Below are 17,315 nucleotides of genomic sequence, written 5' to 3'. Positions count from 1 at the left end.
CGCAAGCTTGCTGATGCCCATCCCAGCTGGCTTCGGGCAGTAGTTAGGGGACACTCTGAACCCTATGCCTTTACAGTATATCTGTTTTTAACCTTGTGACTTTACCCAAACTATACGACAAATTACGTGTGACTTTTTTAATTAACCCATGTTTACACGAGGAAAGTTTATTCAGTCTTTTCCTTGCATAATAAATGGTTAACTCTGGAAGTGATTTTGTATTCCAAGTCCCAATTGCACCATGGCAAAGTGAACCCTGATAAGATCAGGCCTGCACTGCATATGTGATTATGCAATTGGCTATGCACTGTTGCAGGAGAAAAAATATCACTTATTTTGCAAACATGTTTGTCTGTGTGTATGGGGGACAAAGGGCATGATTGTAAGGATAATTTTAAAGAATTCACCAAACTGCTGATCAGTAATAATGATAAGGCACACGCAGAGGTTGACAAACAAAAAACACTGTCTGGAAAAAAAAATAAACTCTGGTCCAAAATCATACTTTTACACAATGACAAAAGTGTCTGTCTATGGAGTGTGTATAATATGTATAAGATGTATTGGTATATTGTGAAGGGAATCATATATTAGGTTGTTATCATTATGTGCTTATTTCTTGTCTAGAATAGTGTGCATTGCTATCCATCTGCAGTCTTAGTTCATCTCGCCCCAGTCCTTAGATAAAGCTGTTGACGTAGGAAAGTGTGAGCTGAGACCTTGGCCCAGCTGTTGGAGGCGCCCGGCTGGCTCTTTTTGTTATGTCTTGTAATGTGCGATGCTTTGCTGAATGAATAAAAAGCAGGCAGGGACGCTTGATCGACAAAAAAAGGTGATATTGGCAATGCATGAGTACGTACACCAACCTTTTTTCCCTTTGCCTGGGCAGAGAAAAGTCAATCTTGGCTGGTCTGAGTTACTATTTTTGCTGCTTAGTAGCTAGGCTTGTCTTAGTCTTCTTTTAGAGATATCTCTGACATATATTCTCAGTAGCTTCAACTCTTCTGGAAAGAGTTGTAGCAGGAATATTTGTTCAGTCATAGAGAAGAATCATTTTCAGCAACAAAACCTTCAATAAAACCTTCAAACCTGTTCTCACAAAATTGGAATACTGGAAGCATATAATTTAAAATAAATGACTGTGTAAATCCGTGGTGGGCTGTCAGGGCCAGCAAGGCCTTCTCAGCTGGCCTAACATAACCTGACATCATCATTATCATAATAAACTATAATAATTATAATAACTAGAAAAGTCAATTTCATTTCAAATTCATTTTTACTATATATATATATATATATATATATATATATATATATATATATATATATATATATATATATATATATATATATATATATATATATATATATATATATATATATATATATATATATATATATGTGTGTGTGTGTGTGTGTTTTCTTTATTTATAAAATTGTTCTCCATATTCTGTTCTTTTCATGTCACATTATATCCATTTGGTTATGCTCCTTCTAGTGTTGTAGTTTTAAGTTGGAGTTTTTAGCCAATTAGAACTCAGCAAACTTGTGTCACCAGGACGTATGTAATCTGCCTTAGCCAGAAGCCAGCAGGGCATTCACATCAACACGGCACAGGCTTCTGCGCAAGCACAGATGGATTTGTGAGTGGCACACATAATTTAATAGACAGCTGTAATAGCCAAACCAAGTCATAAGATCGCCATCTAGAGGCCTCATGTTGAACGTCACGTGAGTGGATGCTCCCGTGAAGGTGGTGCAATACTCAACAACCAAGCTACGTAGTGTTGGTTTTGGCTGATTGCCTTAGCGGTGTAGTGTAGCTATTAGCTAACCTGTCCCGACTTGGCCATATTTCTGACTGGGCTACCATGGGTGTGAGCTAACCCTGGCATATAGTTCTGCTGAGATTTTTTTGTTTGTTTGTTTGCAAATGATCGATTTGGTGTTTGGAGCTACACTGGGATTGCAAACTTCAATTCTTTCACCACGGCAGCAATGAGACAACAAAGTGACACACTGGCTATGGTGCTTTTAAAAACTTCTTGGGACACCTGAGTGGATAGACAGTATTGTACATCTCTGTTCGAAGGTAAAGAGAGCTCCTCAATGCGCTATGGTGCTTTTAAAAACGTATGGGAACACCCAAGTGGATACACTGTACATATCAGTGCCAAGAGAAAGCTTGTGCATGAATAGGTCAAGAAAAATTGGAAGATATTGAAAAGACTGATCGATTGTGACCGCCGTTTGTTTTGGTGAGTGCAAGCCTTTTCTTTATTTATTGTTTCATTTGTAATATGTTTGTGTTATTTTATTTTGTTCATATTTACTTTATCGTAAAGAAATAAAATGATGTTCTTATTTTAAACTGCGATTTGTAATTTGGACTTCATAAAATTTTGTGGATATTAATTTTAAATTATTACTAATTTTTTAAAGTTCTGACAGCATCGTGTAAAATGACAAGTTTTAATGGCTGATGCGGGTTTATTGACGTTTAAAAGAACCGGAAAATAGCCTGTGTAGCCCAGTAATGCGTACATGTGCACATTGGAAGCATATTCGAGAGTCTGACATCACAGTAGGCATACGTGTGAAAGTCATGGCCCACCAAATGTATGCCCTGTGGTTCCCAGGCAACCACTTCAGGGTATACCCTGCCAACTGCCCTCAGATAGCTGGGACAGGCATCACTATGCCTGCCACACTTGTGAGCAGTTAGGACAATGGATGAATGTTTAAATATTGATGTAAATCATGTAGAAAATGAAAGAGCTGTCAGGATTACCAATTTCAAAGCTTCTGTTTATATAGCTACTTTTTTTTCTGCAAAAGTCTGACTAATAGTGACGTTTCTCACAATAACGCAACAGGGAACGTTTGCCGATACATACTGCCTTGTTACTAACTTGGCCCTGCTGCCCTCAATGCATAGGAAGGCAAGCCTCCTGCTTTTCTTCTGCTGCTTTATAGGACACATGCAGAGGGCGTAATTAATTATGAGCCTAGTCAGCACATATGACCAGAGGTAATAGACCTACCTGGACAACTGACATATACAGTATTTTTCGAGAATTCATAACTGTTAAACATATGTTGAATAATTTTGTTGAGAAAAGGTGATAGAGTTTTGCACATCCTCAGTTCTTTGATTCCATTTTGATTGGATACAAAGTATGTATAAAGATTCCATCCATCCATCCTTTAGGTACCGCTTTGTCCGGGTTCGGGTCGCAGGGGCGGCAGCTTGAGCAGGGAAGCCCAGACTTCCCTCTCCCCAGCCACTTCATCCAGCTTCTCTGAGAGGACACCCAGGCGCTCCCAGGCCAGTCGAGAGACATAGTCTCTCCAGCGTGTCATCCTCCTCCTCCAGCGCTCCTGAATAGACCTTACCAGGGAGGCTGAGGAGTGTGATCCCTCTGTAGCAGGGACAGGTATCTCTGCACAAGAGGAGGCTAAAATACAAACCATGAAAAGCATGTTACTTAAAAAAATAAAAAATATATATTTTTTCTCAATTGAAATTATGGGACAGTCTGACCAGCATAAAAGCACAACACAGCAATGAAGCAAAAGTTGAGACTGTGGTCTATTTTAGCACTAGAACAAGCTAATCAGGTTTACACACGTTTTAGTGGATCCCGTGACAACCAATGGGCACGCGGGATTGAATCACATACAAATAGGACACAGAGAACAACATTGAGCACAAATAACGATGGAAGAGAGTGAGGCGCCACTCACATCCTGTTGACCCATTGTCTAGCTTCCTTTGCGTTTCACAAGCAGAGCTTCCTCTGGACAGTGGTCAGATCACTGAAGAAAGACAACACACACACACACACGCATTCACACTTATACACTTATACACACACGCACACCTCCATCCTATCCTCTCTGACTTCAGTCGGAAGGTGGGGGAAATCTAGCGAGCTATAGCTGATCACCATTCAATCACATATTCACACTAGTTTAGGATATTCAATGAACTTCACGTGCATGGTTTTTGAATGTGGGATGGAGACATGCTCGCCAAAGAAACACATGAAATCATAGGACCAGCATGCAGAGGTCACATAGGGCCAAAGTCGAGAGTCCAACCCCGGCTCTCAAAAACATTTATTTTGCACTGTTGCGCAGTGCGAATATATCAACATATATATTTTTTCCGAATTTAAAATCATCCTATTCTCACTTTTACATGTCGTGCCAACTAAATTTACGTAATCCGGCACTTTGCACACAAAATTAACTTCGAGTAGGGGGAATTAAACATCATAAACTGTGCAGCACGTCTCACAAATGAGCTCTTATTGAATTAACTCTGATTAATCGATAAAATCAGTACTGTACTGTATTTGCTTTCGAAAATTGCCCGGAAGAGGGCAGTGTAACAACAGTTTTGCCAAACCTACCCTTGCTGCTCTTTTATGTAAAAGCTGTCCACGAATTTTTGCGATTCACGCTATAACACATTTAGCCCTTGTTTAATTTAAGCATAGCTACTAATATCTACCTAATCGGCGCAGCATTATACTACCAAATTATTATTGTGATTATAAAGGATGGATTGATAAAATATATCCATCCAATAATTTTATTTGTAAGACAGCCCATTTTAAGCTTGTGGCGCTCCGCTTTTGACTCGCCCATTATTTTGAAGTCAAACGTTAAAACGTGGTTTTTTTTTTTTGTGTGTGTTTTTTTTTATCTTGTTTTGAAATAACTTACCGGAAACGGCAATCTTTAACTATTGTAGGCTTTTGAGAGGCGCGCGCGCGCTGTCAGCGGCACAGCGACCACAGCAGCACACCTCTGCTGAGCCGGCAGGGTGAAACAATGTGAGCAAGGTGTCTTTGTGTTTTGAAGCTTGTCGGTTTCTACGCTGACAAAACACGCGCAGAGACAAAAGGACTGCGAGCTTGTGTTACCGTACATTATTTTATATTATTTTTGTTAGTGTTCTTTTTCCGTTTTCTCAGTGATGGAAAGGAGGCAGCGTTGCTGAGTGAGTGAGCGAGGAGCATAATTTACCTTTACCGGAAATTCAGTCTTAATGGCACTATTTGGATGCACTACACAGTGTGTATGGGAGTATTTTTCGACGAAACCACTTTGTTTTGTCTAACAACGCCCTGGACATCATGAGCTCTAATGGTAAGTTCATACAGTGGGCGAGAACAGTGGGAATAATTACAGTAGCTCAATTGTGGCCCGGTAGATTTTTAGTTACAGTTGAACAGCCGTGTGTGAGCAATAAAACAATATTTCTTGAATTACCTTCCAATTCCCCCATTGTCTTTTACTTCACCAGTGGCATTGAGGTGTCAATTTGTCTATCTTGCATTGCATTGAACGCTGTTCGTAATACTTTGGCTCACATGGTCAAACTGGAGTTGTCATATGGCAAGGTCAATCGCAAAGTGCTGCCACAGTCAAGCTTTTTGGGCTTTTTCTGATTCCAGTTGCCTTATTTCTTTTCGTCTCCATTCTAGCCACTATTCACACCCATAACGTTGACTGCTTAACCCCTCATGCCCTCTCATACGTTCAGACATACTTATTGAGTTGTATATGTTTAATGGGACCCTTTTACAAATATTCAACCCCCCTGAGTTTCAGCTGTTTTTTCAGCTCAAAGCCCACCTGTCACTTCCCCATCATGTTGCCTTTGGAGGAGCAAGAACTCATGCACATTTTCCAGGCAGCCTACTACTGGTCTTGTGGACTTTATGTGGTTGTGATTCGGAGCGTGATGAAGACGGCCAAAGCCCCCCGTTGTACTTATCTAAGACTAACCCGGGGGCTACCGTGATGTTAAGCTGACCTTGTATCAGCTGACTCTGACCCTGATCCCCTGTCAGCTGAATCAGGGCTTTTCTTCTGCAGGGCTAGCGGCTCAGTGGATGTTATTGTGAATTTGTACAAGTTGTCCCTTGGTACAGCTTTGATCTGTCATGGAAAACTTCTCTCTTCTGTTACACAAGCTCAAAAATGACTATATTATTACACTTTCAGTCCTGATTCCACTTCCAATGATGTCAAGTCAGAGAAGCTGGATATTACTGCGTTGATCATACACTAGTCTATCATTGTAAGAACCTCCATAATTCATCCAGTTCTTACAGTTCTCAGGAGGGTGGGTATTGCCTGCCTGCAATCTCCCACAAAAGTGGGCCACAAACCAATAACGACAATGCTTTTGTGGTATTTCTTGGGGTATGCAGTAATAACTTGCACCTAAGGTGTTACTCTCACAAGTTGTACAGCTTGGAAACCTGGAAAGGCTGCAGTTACCTCAAATTTTGTGTATTACAGCCTACATTTGTTTCGATTTACCGTGGACACTTCTCTATCTGCAGTTGTGAAATTTATTTGATTTTATTTGTTTGTTATTTTAGTGGGGGGGGGGGGGGGGGGGGTTTTAGTTGATTTGGTTTCTGGTTTGGTCAGTATAATGTCAGTTAGTATCAGTTTCTTATTATCCAAATGTTTACAAATGTCTTATTTTGATTCAATATTAGAAATCAGTCTGCTTTCATGGAGGATTACAGAAATCTAGGGAAAAATGTCTGTTCCAGAGGCTGACAGTTCAAGTATTTGGACAAGTTTAAGTTAAAAAATGTCTTTATTTACATCTTGCATAAATGATCAGATTAACATAATAACCAATTGGTGAAAGCCGACGGGCCTGTTTCAAAAATAGCTCAGTCGTGATGCAATATTGTGATTTTTAGATAATATAGAGTTGTGCGTTGATTGATAAATTTTTGCACCTGGTTTCCAAACATTGTTAATGTGACATGCTGTCATCAAAATGTCCCATAATCAAAATACTCAAAAACTGTAGAAAGCATAGCCATTTCTTCACTAATTGAAAAAAGAATGCAAGTGATGTCCTGCCCCATATGTACTGCTGGGCAAATGGCAACCTATGCTTTTGTTATCATAACTGAGGGCAGAGCCTGAGCATCAGACTTGAGTGGCTTCTCGTTACAGGAGCAGAACTGAAGGTATGAAGAAGAAAAAAAAGCGAGTGACCCCAAGACAATAAAAACATTTTATTCATCAGGGTGACATGTACTGCACTATACTCTATTTCCTGTACTGGACTCCTTCTGTATTTACACATTACAATCACAAACACGCTTACAATAGTAATGTTTCAACATTTTTACCGAGCCAAATGGCACTTGTATGTTCAATATGGCAGTCCCCTTCCCAAAGTTCCTGACTCTTAACAAGCAAATGCTGTGTTTCCCACAATCTAACCACACTAAAATTTAACATGAAGGGATTCCACGTGGTCAGCATGAATGAGTGCAGATAATCCCATGTCATTTACATGTCAACCTGGGGTTGACTGCTCTCTGAACACTGAAGGTGTGTGTCAGCGCTGTCACAGCAACCAGATGGTGATGGAACATGCTTACTGAACACGAATCTGTTGGCATGAACACATCTGAGTGTAGCGAAGAACAGATTCTCTCCTCCAGTCAATCAACATGTGTCCTCCTGCTCCCTCCGGCACTCTTCTGGCTTGTACATGTATGGGCCTGTTAAGCCAAAGCCAGTGTATTTTCCACTGCACTGGGCGTGATAGACCAGAGGCCAGAATTATTAAACACAGCGCTGTCTGTCTGTCTTCATCTACTGGATAATCTCGTGAGCACTCGGATTATTTTGTGTCCCCTCTGATATTGGCTACCTGCAAGGCAGACTGCGCTGGGCTGCAGATGTCGACAATTTCATTTCACACAAACGCAAGCAATCAAAAATTAATGTTTTAAAAGGTCAGAGTGACATTGGGCGGGAGAAAACACATCTTGATCAATATACTGATTATTGAGTTCAGGTACCGGAATGAATCTGCTGAGCCATACGTCATCAACAAATTTGAACATTTTGAGCCAGCCTCAAAAGTATTTTCGAGATTTAAGCGAACTGGCGGTTCCCATCAGTTTGTTGTTAACAGTGAGCTCATATTTTATGCGCACTCTATATTCGGCATTCCAGCCTCCCTGTGGTGTGGTCAATTCCACAATTCATAAAGCACTAAACAGGAAAAAGAATATGGTCCAAATTCACAAAAAATGATGGACACAATTGTCTTTTACTTTGCTGATTGATCGGATGAACCCAAAAGAGAATGGTTTTCCTTCTCGATGCCATTGTCATTAAGACAAAAAGTACAAACATTTTCGTCCTGTTACTTGTGACTATAACGTGTACAAATTTACATTATTGTTTGAGTCACGACACAATGGATTTCTTGTGTGGTGTTTGAGGTTTGTGGTCGTTTAAGTAATATACAACTCCTGCTCCTGGTGAACAGTACAAAACTGAGCTCAACATTATTCATCATGACAGGTATCATAATTGCTTAACATAGTTAATCAGGATGAGAGATCAATATTTCCTGAAGTAATAATCAAAAAGGACTCCGTGTTCTGAAGTAGTTTATCCTTGTCGTGAAGAGAATTTGCTTATCGGGGAAGTGTTTATGTTCGCTTGCAATGCAAACTGAAAGACTACTAAAGCCAATTCCCTATATTTTTTACTGAATAGCTTGAACTTGTTCAAGAGCAAAACAGTTATTGTTTAACATAATCAGACACTGAATCAAACGAACCATCATGACTGTTTTATAATAGCGTAAGCAGTTTATTTCATGTCTTATTATATGTAGTTATTCTAAAGTTCTGTTAATTTGTTACCTTCAATATGCAGTATGACGGACTGCAGGGAATTTAAAATATAGCTTTGATCAAGCCCACTTAAATACAAAAGTATTCTATAGGTCACTTAAGCAATTGTATGACGTTTCCCCCTTTCTCCATGACCTTGGCCTCTGGTAAGATTGAGTGATCATTCACTTTGTGAGTGGTGGTGTAACCTTTTTCTCTCTCGTTGCACTGTAGCAGAATGTTAGTAGTGCTACTAACTGAGCAGTTGTCACCTAGATGAATGCTCCTCTCCGAGGTCTTGGCTGAGTTCAAGGATGATAAAAAAAAGGAGATGATGGTGTGTGTGTTATATTTGGGCACTTTAGATCATGGTTTCATCATGAAGATTTCACCATTACAAGCATCATGGGAGTTTTACTCTTTTGGAGATTTTAACCATATTACAATGTTGGATTCTCACCCTTTCAACCACTTTAGTGTTAATTCCCTTCATTGATGCATTTCTAAGCAATCCTCGCTCATTCTGCGCTAAGCATGGAACGATAACCGGATTGGCAGTATATTACAATTTTAAAGTCACGGTAATTTAAAACTGCTTTTCATTCATCCCCCAGCCTCCTCTCAGTGAGTCTTCCTCGGCTGTCCATTTCCTGCTTTGTGGGCTTTAGTATCAATATAATTTTGCTTCTGCAGCTAACTACCACAGGCAACGTGGCCAAAATTGTATCATATCCCATTTTCACACAGCATTTTATATGTTATTTCTCAAAATAGGACGCAAGTAGTCTATTGAGCTACAGTTTGTGTAACAATGTGAACAAACAAAGGCTGCTGTCTGAGAAATATTTGGCTTCTGAGAACAAGCAGCTGATGTTATATGGTACGAGCTTGAGTCAGTGTGTGCCAGAATATGATATCTCGTCACCATATTGTGACATAATCCACAAAGTGGGGTTATCATTGTTTGTACTGCCTTTCTGAGGTTTCATAAACCAAAACGCATACTAGCCACAATCTTGCTCATTGTGGTTATTTTTGAGACCTCAAGTAAAACATAATATTTGGAATTAAGTATTAAGAGATTTTTGCATTATTTTTCTTTTTAGATTATGATTTACGTAAATAAATTGCTTGCAAAGCATTCGGGGATGCAGAAGGAAAGAGAATGAGGTAATGATTCCAGTGACCAATGGGCACATCACAGTGTGAGTGAAACGCTTATTCTGATTGGCTCTTAGCCCGGAACTGCAAGAAGATGTTAAATTCCCTAAAAAAAGGGCTTATTTAGTAAAGTCAAAGTCAGCACTACTCTGCTTTTTACTTGTATACATGAAACTAAATGAAACTATAATATTTGTTGAAGCGGATTTGATTGACTGGCTTAAATGCATCGGCGTAGGTTGAACATCATGTAAAGCATGACTATGCTCCCCAGTGAACATAACATGTCTTTTTTTCTTTTATGAAATGTCAGTTGCTGCAAACCCAAACGACTTGAAAAACCCCTGACAATACACCCACTGTCTCTTCGAAACAAACGGTTCACTGTATTTAGCCACAGTCATGTTGTGCTAGCCTTCTCTTTGGCGTGAGTGTGAATGAAACAAGAGCAAGATATCGAAGCTCATGAGGGCAAAACGCGTTGTAGCAAACAGGGGAAAATAAATATATATATATATATATATATATATATATATATATATATATATATATATATATTATTTTTTTTTAATCGCACATAATAATAAATTTGCATCGACCAAATAAATCACCTACCTTTTATATTTGGCGGCCGACCGGCATTGAACGACATCATGAAGGGGGCAAGGCAGCCACATGCTGAGAGGTGCGGCTTCAGTTAACAAGACATTTATTTCCCTGTTAAAAATATCAGTACCATAAAACTCATTTTTAAGTAGAAATTAATTCACCAATGTGACAAATGTAATTTATATGCATATATTTAACTGTGAAAAGTGGAAAATATACCATGATCTTTGTCCTGCTCAGATGAATGAATTCAGGTGTAAATCAGATTGGATTCACAGTTTTGATCTTGATCATGTGGCTCGCTCAAATTTTGAATTCCATAAGCATTTAGTTTGAATCGAAAAGCGAGTTTTCATAAAGCTGTGGAATAATAGAGAGGGCAAGTGTCAATATGGATGCTTAAATCATTAGACGTATTAAAGGAACAGCAAGAGGTGTGGTTGTGTAATCAAAATCTCAAACTGGTTTTGTGACATTTTGAAAAAAGGTTTACAACCCAACTCCAGCCTTCTACATTTTTTAACTGAGCCAAGTATGCAAACCACATCACTGAATGTGCCTTTAATGGTCTTTTCTGTTTGATCTGTCTAAATGTACTTAATGTAATACCAAATAAACATACTGTGTGTGTTCATGGTTTTACTAAACGTGCTATGAAAATATCAGAATGCACAGTGGAAAAAATTTTGGAACATTTGGATTTAATAAGCAGTTGACTTCCTCTGGCAGCAACAACCTCAGCCCAACATTTCCTGTAGTTGTATTTGAGATCTGCCCAGTGAACAAAGGAAAATTTAGACCATTTCGCTTGACCAAAACTTTGCAGGTCTGCAATAATTTTGGAATGTCTGGTGTCAATGTCGCTTCCTCTTTGCTGTCCTTCAACCACATCCTTTCTTGTTTAATGTTTTATTCATAGTTTGTTAAAAAGCAATGTAAGCAGCTTCTTACAAATTAATTATTTGTACGTCTCGAGTGCTCACACTAGGCTTGCAATGTTTTTTGAAATATAAAACTATCATTCAAAAAAATATGCTATTAGTAAGAAAATAAGGTATTTAAAGAAAGCATGACAACAAGCACCTGCAATTTCTAGTCACATTGACTACAAGTTTGATGAGCTCTTGGAGAAATCATTTGCCTTCAAGGTCTACATACTTTTTCCATGTTACATTAAGATCCATAAGATGCATGAACACATCAGCATAATATTAAGACGGAGGTCATCAATCTTTTTTAAACTCTCAGCTACTACTTGAGTTTTGAAACGATTAGGGAACATTTTTACACATGCTTCTGAAATAACATTTTTGCTCAAATGATCTTTTTTTTTTACCCATTAATGATGTCATATTTGCAAAGACACACATCATGTTATTGAAATCTCAATATATCTGTAAGTAGAAAACAAATAAAGATCAATATGGAACATTTAGTTTGATAAATAGCATTGTTTACATTTTTAAATGATCACATCTACAACTGCTAGAAAGTCACAATGTCGCATCACTGCTGAGCTATTTTTGAAACAGGCCCGCAGGCTACTCATGTGGTGCTTGGTATCTACCAAGTCTATCTATGTTATCTATCTATATCTATGTTGGTAACCTCTGCGTTAAACATACTGGGTCTACTTTTGTAATGTTGATGAAAACTATATCACATTTTATGACAATGTGGAAATTCAGGTAATTGCAAAAGATGAACATAAGGCAATTGTTTTATTATGTTAAGCATGATGCAAATCCAAGTGTTTTAACCTAAAAAAAAGTTTCTAAAATTAATTCATTTAATTAATTTATTTATTCATTAGAAAGGTGATTTGTCATCTTGGCCATTATCAGTGTCTCACCGCTCAAATGACAATCTGCAGAAGTGGGCGGTCCGTTATTTACAGTCCGTCGCTATCCTGGTCTCTGTCTGAAGGCCACAGAAGTATGGATGCATCCTGGAAACAGTAACTTAAAAATTATTACTATTGTAATTTTTTAACTTCACTATTATTCTGATTGATCTGTCAGACACATAAACTGAGTTTTGAGGCACATTTGTGCATTTTTTATATTTGCCATATTCTTACTTACAATGATTACCGTAACAGGACGAGCGAGAGAGAGAGAGAGAGAGGGAGTCAGTTGACTGTTAGCTGCAAATGCCTGTTGCGGCTAACAGTGGCTCATGTTAGCTGAGGTTGTTACAAAATTAGTTTCAATAAAAGAAGTGAGCAGGCTGAACCACCATCCCAGTCCATCCTTGTTCACACACAGAAATACAAATAAAACCGAGAGGATCATGTAAAAGTTATGATGTCTCCAGCTGATTCAATTAAGAGTGGTAAGGTACGCAGCCGAGAGCGCCGGTTAGAGCACACAGAGGTATTCCATTTGACTCCTTTATGAATTGCAGTATTTTATCATAGACTGTAGACACAATCATAAACTTGGTGAAACACGGATGCTGTGCAACTTCGGGTATTTGTGGTAATACGAAATTGAGCTGCTTCAAATGCATTCACTACACTGGCGAGGCATTCACCGGCTGCTCATAATGTGGGAAATCTAAAACACAGAAATTAAGATGTAACAAATGTATAATTTATGAATATGAACACGAGAAAATATGAAGAGTTTACAAAAGATGAGATTTATTCTGTTTTGCTATAGTGTTTACATTGTTGCCAAAATGCTGGTGCGTCTTATACAGGATAACATAGAAAATACCAGAATTTCAAATATTCAAAGCGATTGTATTGTCACATGTATAGTACTATGTATAGCACATGTATAGTACTATACCACACGGGGAAATTCTTATTCTGATCGTTTCCCGAGCATTCCATAATCGAGGAAATAATAATTAACTATTTACTCCAAAATCAAGGGTGCATTTTATACTCAGGTATGTCTTATACTGGAGGGATTACAGTATTATTGCTTCATTCTTGATCACCAACAATATCCCAACATCCCTTGTGGCCATGCTCCCAATGGTCTTACCCATGGCTGTCAGGTCAGAGGCAGAAATTGTGGCAGTCTCTTGGTCTCCGGGGATGCTGTCTCCCTCAGCCCTGTTCTTATCACCTGTCATCCTGAAGCGGGATTCTCCTCGGGCCCTTGCCAATGATTTAGTCTGGGATTACACCTGTTGCTTGGCGGCTATTGTTAGAACAATGACTCACCACCTCTTCACGGGAAAAGATGGAGGGCTTGAATGGGCTGAAAGGGAATGAATCTACTTACATAATGGGATAGAATGCTGAATTTAATAGGTTCCTTAGCTATACAAGTCAAGCAAGTATTCCATTCATTTAATTAACTAAACTAAATCAGATTGATTAGGTTAAATTTCTCCAATTGAACCACCTAACTTCACTTTTCACTTTTAAAATTGCCTTTGAAAGAAGAGTATGTCCCAGAATTGACCATTTGTTTTGGCGTCATTTCAGAAAGAGACTACATATCGTAAATAGAGTATCGAGTGAATGTGTATCAAGTAGGATTTGCCACAGGCTTTGTTCCCATTATTGGACTTTCTCACCGAATAGGATCACTATCACTATTGTTCCTTCTGGTTTATGATGTAGGAGTTACTCTTCCTCTGTGAGTGTCTTTCTCACACACACACACAAAGATATTTACAAGGAATTGTCATAACTCTGTGCAGGAGCTGAGTATTTGTCTAAAGTAGTTGCTGGTTCGATCGGTGTAACCGGCATTGTGAGGGGAACAATGGAGTAACAGTGACTTCAGTGTGGGAGACTGTGAGTAGGAAGTAATCAAGCTTGCATATTTCCAATGCCCACTCTCTGAATTTGAACAGGAAGGTAAACATCGATACAGTCATGCATACATTCTTCCTCCAGTCCATGGGGGTATACAGAAACAACTCCCATGCATGCACATAACATTACCAGCTCACGGCATTCAGGATATGAGGCGTGCAGAGCTCTTAGACATTTTAAGTAATGCTGGTCCTTTGAGAATCCTCCAGTGAAATGGAATCAGTAGTTGGAGCACGCTAGCCCATGTGCTACCTCCACTGACCCAGCAAAGTCCTTCAAGCAGCTATTTAGGTGAAGAGCAAGGCCAGCTGGTTATCCTGCCATTATACCTCTCCACCACTGTAGGACCACTCGGATGCTCCTTGAGGGAGATAAAGAGCTAAATGAGCAAGCAAGACTGCAGCTAATGATTTGCGGGCAATGGGACCACTTTATAGCATATTTTGTAAATGAAAGCCGATTTTCATCCATCCATTTTCTATAGCTGCTTCTCCTCACAAGGGTCGCAGGCACAGTGCTTATCCCTGCTGTCTTCGGGCAGTGGCGGGGCTCACCCCGAACTGGTTGCCAGCCAAATGCAGGGCACACTGAGAAAAACAACCATTCATCTAAATTCAAGTGTACTCTGTCACCAAATTGTCAGGTATGTCAGACGCTTGCGACAGAAAATGCCCTGGAATGACCAATGAGGAGCGATTTGGTATTTCACATCCCAAACACAGTTAGACTTGCCCTGACATGAAAATGAATACGCACCAGTTTTCACTTTGGACACGTGTGTGCCAAAAAATAAAGTTCCAAATGATGAATTTTCTTGTTCTTCAAACATCACTTGTTAAGGCAGTTCCTCAGTTATTCCAAAACAACTATTTGAAGAAAAGGCAAGACTTACTCAGCTGCAATGTTTTGATACTGAGCCCTCTTTCTGTGCACTACAGCATATCATCAAACCTCATTGGGAGGTGAGCCAAGTGGTGGGCCAATTCGGTGTCAACGGTGTCGGGAAGTGTGCAAAGGAGAGGTGGTTCGAGTACAAGAGACTCACTTCCATGTAAAGTGTTTTACCTGCACAGGTAAGACCTGATCAACAACAACTACGAGTTATGAATTATGCAGCAATTATTGCAATGACTAAATGAAGGCAGAAACAAAGACTAAGTCACATCCTTACCATTTCTGAAAAACAACCTGCATTGAATGCTTAGAATAGTGACTCTTCTTGCTAATCCATCTTAGTCCCCATGCTGAGTGCTACTATTAGCCCACAGTGAGGATTGGAGCGGATCAGAGTTGCCTTGCAGGGTACTTTAGACTCCTGCTAAGATAGCTTGTAATAGTCCAGTCAACTCTGAAGGGATTTCCCTCGTAGTACACTGTTGTCTAATGAGATTGTTTCACAGCTTTTTCTGTGCACCTAGTGAGGAAAGGTCCGAAACCAGATAGTACTGATACCACTAATACTTTTGATCCAGAAAATGTCATCCCCAAAACAATGATAGACCTCTTTAAAGAACGACTTACCACCTAGTCATGTCTAGCATTTTATTTTACACTGCAAAATTAATGGATGTTTGGAAATGCAGGATGTTGATTATCTGTTCAATGATAAGGAAACAGAAGGGCCTATCTGCAGAAAATGCTCAAAGTCCCATTCAAACTTGACAGTGATTAATGGCGCACTTGGAAAATTTGGAGCACCTCTGGAAAACCTTATGACAGTCAACAATGTGTGCAGGAGCAAATTAGAAATCAAAGAAGCAAGAAACCTTATTTGTCATGCTGCTACGCAGCCTGAAGCCTTTATGCTTAGTTAGGAATACATAGTGCAAGCTCTAAACCAAATACACCTTTTCAGTCATGTGCAAATGTATTTATATGAAGCAGCTAAAACTAGGAGTACACTATTTGGTATTTGGATACTGCAAGTATGCGGTTATCTATATACTGATATAGAGAACTATTTTAGTATCTAAAAATGGAGTCAAAAAGACATGTTTCCACTCCAGTTAAAAGAAAACATTTTTTGTTAACATTATCTTCATTATCCAGGATAAATGACTTTATGTTGCAATTTTTTTTCTTTCATATCACATGCTACCAATATTAGACAGACCATAGAAATCGAAATCTACAATTAGCACGTAATCATCTTCATTTGTTGATGTTGTTCAAGTTAAATATTTGAAAACTATAAATGTGGATGAAAGACGAGTATGTAAGACACAAAGTAACATACTGTATTATCATTTTTTTGCGTTTTGCCACGTCGTTTGAATTTTGTGCATCAAATGAAATGACATTAATTAATAACTAAAAAAATGTTTTGCTCTCATCTAAAGAGGGATGTCATTTGGTTTATTGAAAAATCAGTATTGTCCCAGTAGTTACAGTAGGTAAGTGATGAAAAAGCCAATCAAACAAATGTTGAAGATACAACATTAATAAAAGACATTTCCATTCGTTTTTCAGATATGTCGTGTTGGGAGAGTGGACACTAACCACACTTTTATCACTATAGAAAGTTTTGACACCTCTAGTACTATAAGAGATAATGTCCACCATCATGTTCAAGAATTATTGGGATTTTTTTCCCCCCACTTTTTTCACACCATCTGTTCATCCATTTATCATTGTCTATCTTCAAGTTTGTGCTCATACATTTGTTGGTGGTGAAATAAAATAGATGCATACTACAGATAGAAAATTGTTCAAATAATCTCACAGCTTCTGTAGTTTGTGTATCACAAGAGCAGTATGCCATTCTTGCCGAGATGAATACAGTCGTACGGGACTTATAACACGTTGACATGCACCTGTCTCACACACATGCACACGCAGACATATACACTCTGATATTGCGTGTTGGCCATGAATCCACACGTGTTTTTGTGCAAGCATTTGAGCGCACATGTACGATCACTGTGGTTGTTAAGGGTTGCTGTGGTAACGGTCTGATGGGGGACCCGTGCCCTGGTTGGTGGATATTCTCAGCATCTCTATGGTGCTATTAACCAATCACAGGGCACTATTTGTACCCAAGAGAAAAACAAGGGGTGGTGAACATAGGAAGGCAG

General features: G+C 39.0%; 1 protein-coding gene and 1 long non-coding RNA gene across 9 annotated transcripts in view; one reads left to right on the top strand and one right to left on the bottom strand.

Annotated features, from left to right (window-relative positions):
- The first annotated feature begins 4,801 nt into the window (after nucleotides 1-4,801).
- The window catches only part of ablim3 (actin binding LIM protein family, member 3), a 66,118-nt gene continuing 53,604 nt past the window's right edge, over nucleotides 4,802-17,315 (top strand). For all 8 annotated transcript variants that reach the window (XM_088431513.1, XM_088431512.1, XM_088431511.1 and 5 more), the window contains exons 1-2: nucleotides 4,802-5,160; nucleotides 15,180-15,314. In XM_088431513.1, coding sequence (XP_088287639.1) covers nucleotides 5,148-5,160; nucleotides 15,180-15,314 — 148 coding nt within the window. In that variant the 5' untranslated portion in view covers nucleotides 4,802-5,147. The remainder of the gene's footprint in view (nucleotides 5,161-15,179; nucleotides 15,315-17,315) is intronic.
- Nucleotides 10,476-13,571, bottom strand: LOC148414096 (uncharacterized). Its single transcript, XR_015867613.1, has 4 exons — nucleotides 13,457-13,571; nucleotides 12,313-12,408; nucleotides 10,680-10,820; nucleotides 10,476-10,568 (listed from the first exon to the last, which is right to left on the bottom strand). It is a non-coding gene; the product is annotated as an uncharacterized LOC148414096 (long non-coding RNA).

Source organism: Hippichthys cyanospilos, chromosome 13 (genome assembly GCF_059441005.1).
Source record: "Hippichthys cyanospilos isolate Australia breed blue-spotted pipefish chromosome 13, RoL_Hcya_1.0, whole genome shotgun sequence".
NCBI lineage: Eukaryota > Metazoa > Chordata > Actinopteri > Syngnathiformes > Syngnathidae > Hippichthys > Hippichthys cyanospilos.
Note: the sequence above shows the minus strand (reverse complement) of the source record. Positions and strands in the feature narration are given on the sequence as shown.